The sequence below is a fragment of the Cupressus sempervirens genome, chromosome 7, assembly GCF_028749045.1.
Source record: "Cupressus sempervirens isolate cs-2001-9-10 chromosome 7, ASM2874904v1, whole genome shotgun sequence".
In the NCBI taxonomy this organism is placed as follows: domain Eukaryota; kingdom Viridiplantae; phylum Streptophyta; class Pinopsida; order Cupressales; family Cupressaceae; genus Cupressus; species Cupressus sempervirens.
The window spans coordinates 552201918-552209782 of NC_143124.1; the positions used below are offsets into that span (position 1 = coordinate 552201918).

Consider the following 7865-nt stretch of genomic DNA (forward strand, 5'->3'; position numbering starts at 1 on the left):
TAATATAAATTCAACTTTTACCGAAATATTTAAATTTCAAACATTGAAAATTTGTATGTTAGATATATTTTCTTTTGCTACATAAAAATTTTAAATGCTATGTAATGATGATCCTAAAAACATATTATTATATTGCAAACAAAATTTTTACATTTATTATGATATTACAAGAATCTCTTAGTGTAGTTACATACCAATTTTTTCATAAAATCTATCACAAATTCATTTTATTTGTACAAAATGAATATATTCCTTCAAACTATTATAACTTTATTTTTTCTTTGCATCACTTAATGACCACATAATTCCACCACATTAGCTAATGAGTAGTGAAGGATGTTATAACAACTCTAGCAACTCACAATGAAATATAGACCAACTTAAATTTAGCATGGTAGAGACAGTTAGGTGAACCTCATAGTAGCACATACCAAAACATTCTATAAAGTTAGCATAATATCACTTTTCCTTCATATTTATTAAACAACTTCACATATTTTTATTGCACATCACAACTAGTAGTGTAAGTAGACATGACAATTTGTTGTAGAATACAAACAAAAAACATAACAAGGTGAAGATAGTTGAGTAATGACAAAAAAACAAAAAAAAATGACGAAATTTACTACATTACAACATAGATTGTCATGGTAAATAGAAGGGACTGATAATTCTATACATAAATTATGAATTCTACATAACAACATATATTTTATGGTAAGCATAAGGTATTGATAACTCTATAAATAGTTTATGAATAGAATTTATATGTTGATGCTTTTTTAATTATGGTCCTTAAGCCACCTATAGATGACACCATCATGAGTAAAACTCCAAAAATTATACATATCTGCACAAAAAGAAAATGCATTAGGGGACTTATTAATATTTTTTCACTTGCATAAGCTTATAAAAGTTGAATAAAAATTGTTTAAATAGTTATAATAACATTACTCATTAAAAGATTATTTATTCTTTGATCACTAAATGAAATGTTAATTAAAAAAAGAATCAACAACATTGAAAAACAAGTATAGAATGCAATACCCAATTTGCTATCCATGACAAGCTAAACAATTTTGGCTTGTATATTGCAAGCCACATGATGCATGGAAGCTGCAATATAGAATCCGATAAAGAGGTTATTTATTAAATACAATTCAGGATTTATTTATGTTGGTTAAAATGTATAAATAAAGTTACTTATATTGACAAGTTGAATAAAAATGGAATACCAAGTACTTACAAAGTAAGTTGTAGGAGCAAATGCAAATCCTCCAAAGAATCCAAGTAGACCTCCAAAGAAAGGAAGTGATATACCAACAAAGCAAGTTGCCGCTAAAGTATATTTAAAAAAAATGTTAGGACAAATCCAATCTCAAATGTTCAATGCAATACTTCTTCCCTAAATTTTAACTTTCTTATAAATGCAATTCCACTTACCAACATAGAATGAGCGAACAACCAAACGTAACCATATTCCTGGAGCGAAGTTTAGTTTGGTGACCAATAGAGTTTCCATCATATCAAATACTGGCATGGCATAAATCTACACCAAATTATAAACATATCAATCAATAGATAGATTAGTTATGACATGGTATAGATCTACACCAAATTATAAACATATATTTGGATAGCAAGATTACTTATAAGAAGCAAAATCTATGTAAATGCTGCGAACCAAACAAGTAGTTTAAAGCAGCATTTAAAAGAGTATAGTGTTGAAAGTTTTGACTTAGTGATCAGGGCCTCCTAAGAAATTTGTATCATAGATCCAGATAATATAAATGTTAGGTTTTTGATACAACAACACATACTACTAACATATAGATCTATGCATATACCTGGTAGCTTCCAATGACATGAACCACCACCATCAGATTTGCAGCTGCAATGAGCCATGTGGGTTTTCCAACTGTCTCTAGAATATTATCCGCAACAGAGTTTCCATAAGCCCAGTAACCGATTAGTGCTACAGGAAAGTAACATAGAGCAACGACAACATATGCAACAATGACTCCTCGCCACATAGGAATCTTTGATGGCTTCCCTGGTTTGGAAGGTATAGTGGCTTGAATCTCTAGCACCACATTGTGCCCGGCATAAGCAAAGGCCACGTCTCCCAGAGCATTAAACACATTGAACACTGCATCTGCAGTGGATGAGCTTTTTATACCATAGTCCACGTCCGCTATTTGCCCCTGATGGGCTGATGCTCCCCAAGCAATTGTGGAATAGCTACAGCAATCCAATTGTCATGGGGTTAAACTTAGTATAGCATTTCCTATGCATTTGAGTTAAAACTGCCAAAGCACAAATCACAAAGCTTTACCTGAGGGACATTACTGCTGCAGCCAGGGAGATTCCAGCTACTGAATTGAAATTGGGAAGCTGTGCCAGAAACAAGTGAACTGAACCAAAAATTGCAATGAAGTATGACAATTTAATATCCTTGCAAGTTGAACAAACAAGGTCATGAAACCTCTTGAGAGATTTTCCCCCAGTAACCATATACACTATGTCTACTCCCACTTCTACTATCAATTGCTGCGGGACAACTATCCACAAACCAAGCTTTTCTCCGAAAGCGTGCTGTCCTAGTTCATGATATCGATCAAAACGTTTTCCTGGAACCATCTCATGCATTTCAACCATCTGCCAGAGTGTGTACAGAGTAATTATCCAAGATACCACCAGCACTATTACTCCTGGAGTCCTGCAAATCAAATCACACTTTTTACAACTTAGATCCATAGACTGGTAAATTCTATAGCACTGTATATGAAGTCCTCAGCTAATAAAGAAATTTTAACTGTTATGCCTTGATTTTTTAAGCCTTTGCCAATTTAGACTAGTTTGCTGAGAGAAAAAAACAAGTGTACAATTAAGTTTTTTAGAGTTTTCATACCATCCCAAGGCTGATACTGCATGGGGCAAGCTGAGGACTCCAGCACCGACCATAGCAGTAACATTGTGGAATGCCGCGTACCACCATTTTGCATTACGAGATGATGTGATTGGAAGCCAATCTTCATAAGCCTTTGCTTCTTTCTTCTCTGGTTCCTCACCTGAAATTAACTTATCCTTCAAGGAGGATCAAAACTAGTTACGTTCTGGAATAGCGAATTCAGTATGCAATTTTAAAAAGCAAGAGATTTTTAGTCGACACTGAATATAATTGAAGCAGTTTTGACTTCTTTCCTAAGCTTTCTGAAGATGGATTAGGAGAAGGTTCAGAACGTTGACAAGTTTTCAAATTAATGTTCTGAGACTCCAAGAAAGTTAAGACATGGCATTGCAAACGAGATAACTTGAAAGCAAAGGCTACCCTTCTTGATCCCCAAAAGAAATACGACGTTAACATCCACGTTCCACTAGAATTCGTAGAAAATAGTTTATTACCAGAGAATTGGAAAAGAAACTGAATTTTTTTTCGTGAGGGCCCTATCTTACTACATAGAAAATATTAACTTAGGAAAATAACTTAGAGGCAACACTAATTTTTGCAATAAATACAGGAATTTTGAGTATAATTTAATAATGGATTAAATAATAAATTTAATTTAAGTGAAATTATATAGGAAAATATAAATGTGATAGCTGATAATTTATTTGATCATTTATTAACCTCCTTGTTTGTAGGTTCTTGTCTAGTTGATAAATAAAATTATTATACTGATTTTTTCTTAATGTTTTATCTTTAAATTAGTTGTATCATTTAAAAATACTGAAATAAATGATCTAAATCAATTGGTTTTACATTTTCTAAAAAGTCTTTCTATAAGACTTGATCATAAACAAAAAGTTCCTTGACAAGAGAATAATTTAACTAACATAAAAGTGAGAAAATAGATTTTTTCAACTTAATTAAAAAAAAAAAATTTGATATTTTATTTAAGTAATTTCTATATAAAATAGGTGGTCAAGGGTGAAATAGTATTAGCTAGGTTTATATTTTTCTTAGGGCATTAGTTTAAGGAGGTCATTTATGAAGTAATTTTAGCTATTCTCTATAAGAATACAAGTCTATTAGTTGAAATTATATATTTGTTACTATTTAGAAAATGATCATGGCCTCATTTCTTATGATGTAAGAACCTAATGAAATCACTTGAAACCATTTAACTTTACCAATTAATTTAGAAAATTATTGATTTCGATCTAATAACAAATGAAATTTCATCACAATCCTAAAAAAAAAACAAAACAACTCAGAGGTATGTATATTTTCATAAGAATTTAAATTCAAACATATAAAAAAAGAAACAACTACTTGTAGGTATGTATATTGTGATATTGCTATCACGATTCAACTATGTGATTTTGAGTCAAACTCATTGACCCATGTTTCATGAATAGTGATTCAACATTAATCCATCTCTCACGAGAATATAAGAATTTAAATTCAAACATATATGAAGAAGAAACACCTATAGAAATATGTATATTTTTATAAGAATTTAAATTCAAACATATAAAAAAAACTCTTAGCTTCTTATATTTTTATCAGAATTTTAATTCAAACATATATGAAGAAGATAATTACAATTCCTAAAAGTTTTCTATGAGACAAAAAATATATATATATTCTCATAAATTACTTGGACCGGATACTGCAAAGAATTTAAATTCAAACATGTATGAAGACACGATTACAATTCCTGAAAGTCCTCGCTAAGCTAATGATTTCATTATGTGCTTATTAATGGCAGGAAACTTGAAGTTTTTCTCTTTTGTTCTTTCTGGACCGGGTATTGTGAGCTCACAAACCAATTATAATGGAAACTAATTAGGACTAGATCTATCAGTAAAGACGACAAAGCACTATTCGAAATTCTCAGTCGACTCTTCAAAAAAGACCGAAGCAGTAGTCGAAACAACTGGCGAATTTTCCGATCAAAGAAACAGGGGGGAAATTAAACAGGGATAATTGACAATCATTTTGAATTCGCCCTAAAAAGCCAAAGAAACTTCAGCAAAACTTTACTTGACCCTGCGTTTTGTGGTCAAATTCAAATTAACCAGCTGCTAAACATTCAAGAGGGCAGACAACTCCCAAACTGAAATCGAAAACCAAAATTCAGCAATTTTTCTCTGCTGTACTTCTGTAATTTTCATGAAAATGCGTTCTTTGAACTAGGTACTGCTCCGCCATAAATTTATGAATCACGAAAGCAGATAAATTTGGAGGGAAACGAAAAGAAGTTACTAGTATTTCCACTAACCTGTGTTGCAGGGGTTGAGTTCTCAGGGTTTTCACTTTCGGATACCATCTTGCAGATCTGAGCCTCCCAGGGATTCGAACTTGGAACCGGGCAATAGCAATCCTTCAGGGCAGAGACCTTATGTAGGCTATGTTCCAGGTGAGAAATCCGATCTTAAAGAGTCAAACAAGAAGGCCTGGCACGGTTTATTTGTATTTGTTTTTTAAAGCCGGCACACCGGTAAATCCAAACATGTCCAGACAGAGAGAAAACACAAAATTGAAATTGCGGGACCTGCATCTATGCAACTCCACATCACGTCTGTTATCTCACCTCGTCTCATCTCTCGTATGATCTCCACCGTACGAATTTTCGAGAGCAGCCGAACATTATTATGCCCTCTCATCAAAAAACGCGGAAATTCCTCGAGGCATCCGCTTGCTACAAGAGGAAACAGAAAACTGTTGGAGTTTCATTTAAAGCCAATATCATTGTTTTTTTTTTCGAAATCGCCGCTGATTCAGTCTGTTTCATCGATGATGTTTCTTTTCTTGATTCCTCTCTTTTCACCAGGTAGGTATTGCGTGGCCTCTTTCTTGTTTTCTAAGTAGCTTAGAAAGATAAATTATAATGTTGTCTCTTTCAAAAACTACATGTTTCTTTCATATCATAATTTTATATTACATTATATCTTAATTATTTGAAGGTTTCAACTATGTGTGCTCAAATTTTATGGCTTTACTTTTATTTTGGATTCAATGTACTATATGGTAATGTAAATTTGATATTTCTAAGTTGTCATTACTACAACTAGCGATACATTAAGATGTGGGTGGTTTTCTAAGTCTTATTATATCAATATTGCAAGTGGGTTATATTTAATGATATTTCATTTTTTTTTAATCTTCTAATTCTTTTTTATGGAGGGTCAACTTTTTTCTAAGTTTTATTACATCAATATTGCAAGTGGGTTCTATTTAATGATATTTTATATTTTTTAATCTTCTAATTTTTTTTTATGGAGGGTCAACTTTTTTCTAAGTTTTATTATATCAATATTGCAAGTGGGTTCTATTTAATGATATTTCATATTTTTTAATCTTCTAATTTTCTAAAAATAAATTTACGAATTTGGAGGGCTTTGCACTCAGCAAGAATTGATCCCTGGTGCAATCTTTGTGAGCCTTTCAACTTCACCAGTAGAGTAAGGGCCCTTTGACAATCTTCTAATTATGAAGTTGTCAACTATTTATTTTTTAATTCTATTAGGTTACTTTCATTTTGGATATAATGTATAACATAACAAAGGAGATTTCACATTTATAAGTTGTCATTAGTACAACTAGCAATACAAATAAAAAATTGGTGGTTTTCTAAGTCAAATCGGTATCATGAAATCTATTTTGTGAAGACTATAGTATTTTCCACCCATCTTCAATTTTATGCATTGTGTAATCTTTCGAACTAAACATGTAAGTGAAATCCAAAAAAGTATTTCTATTATATCACTATCCCAAGTGGGTTGTATTGAATGGTAATTCATATGCTTTTATTTTGAGTAAGTGCACAATCATGAGGGACAAAGATATGCCACTTAATTTTTTTCTCCTATTAAGCCATACCGCGATCGCACTATTATCTATGCACACAATAGAGCGCACATGCTATGGCTTGGGGTGTTCAAGCCTTAGGCTTGGGAATTAAAAGCATAATACATGTGCTATAATCCTCACTAGGGAACCTAAGATAAATTAACCTATTATGAACTATAATGTTTATTAAACAAAATAAAATTCTTATATTTTTATGCAACATCAAGATAACAATGCATAAGCATTATAACCCATATACATCATATACACATGAGCAATACAAATATAGTTCCCTGTTCTCAAGGGTTCTTTCATATTAAATCAAATTTGAACAATAATTATTAATTAGGCTTAACCATAAGTACAATGTCCACAATTGTAAATGAATATTAGATACATAATCTCATAGTGAATACATAAGTACAATTGCAATAGTGAATTACATCCAAATACACAACATCCACTGCACATGTCTCAACATATGTAATGATAAACCAAATACAATACATTGTTCCAAATGATTTGGCAGACCAACTTACTAAGATTATCTTTTATTTCCCTTTCCCCTCAATATAAAAAGAAGAGTTGGCTTCTAAAATCCTAGAGGCCATCTGATGAAAGCGCACAAGGTCCCACATTCACTATACTTACCATAAGAGTCATTGCACATAAAGGAAATTTTAGGCATCAACATAGCCCATATTAGGTGAACCACATTAAATCTTCATGTTGTTTATTTTTCTATCTTTTCTATTTATGTATTATCTTACTATTGTTTATTGCTCATATTTTCCTAAACCCTAACATAAACATTATCAATTCTTCATCTCCTAGAATATTGTACATCCCTTTCTCCATTTCCATTATCCCTGTCATCTCCATCATTTCCCACATGTATAGACTACATCATCTCTCTCCTAGATGTTGCCACCTTATTTGGCTCGAACACTCCTAACATTGTCTTGTACTAGTATTTGTTGTGCCCAATAATTTTTCTCTCAATATAGTCCCAAAATCCTTTGTATATGATTGTGGCTCCCATGTCACCAACTCCATACTCATTCAA

The 7865-nt window shown here is 32.0% G+C and overlaps 1 protein-coding gene across 1 annotated transcript; it reads right to left on the reverse strand.

Moving 5' to 3' along the window:
- Window positions 1-613: 613 nt before the first annotated feature.
- On the reverse strand, window positions 614-5786 carry LOC149547972 (lysine histidine transporter 1-like). Its single transcript, XM_089794822.1, has 8 exons — window positions 5229-5786; window positions 2912-3087; window positions 2336-2719; window positions 1848-2241; window positions 1444-1549; window positions 1247-1338; window positions 1048-1116; window positions 614-850 (listed from the first exon to the last, which is right to left on the reverse strand). Exons 1-8 carry the CDS (start codon window positions 5274-5276, stop codon window positions 752-754), a joined length of 1368 nt encoding a protein of 455 aa, XP_089650948.1. The 5' UTR covers window positions 5277-5786; the 3' UTR covers window positions 614-751.
- Between the last annotated feature and the right edge of the window lie 2079 nt (window positions 5787-7865).

Coding starts and splice junctions, on each gene's coding strand:
- LOC149547972 (XM_089794822.1), bottom strand. CDS start 5,276: ATGGTATCCGAAAGTGAAAACCCTGAGAACTCAACCCCTGCAACACAG. Junction 1,339..1,443: donor TGTTCGCTCATTCTATGTTG/GTAAGTGGAATT, acceptor AATATACTTTAG/CGGCAACTTGCTTTGTTGGT. Junction 1,117..1,246: donor TTGCTCCTACAACTTACTTT/GTAAGTACTTGG, acceptor TCTATATTGCAG/CTTCCATGCATCATGTGGCT.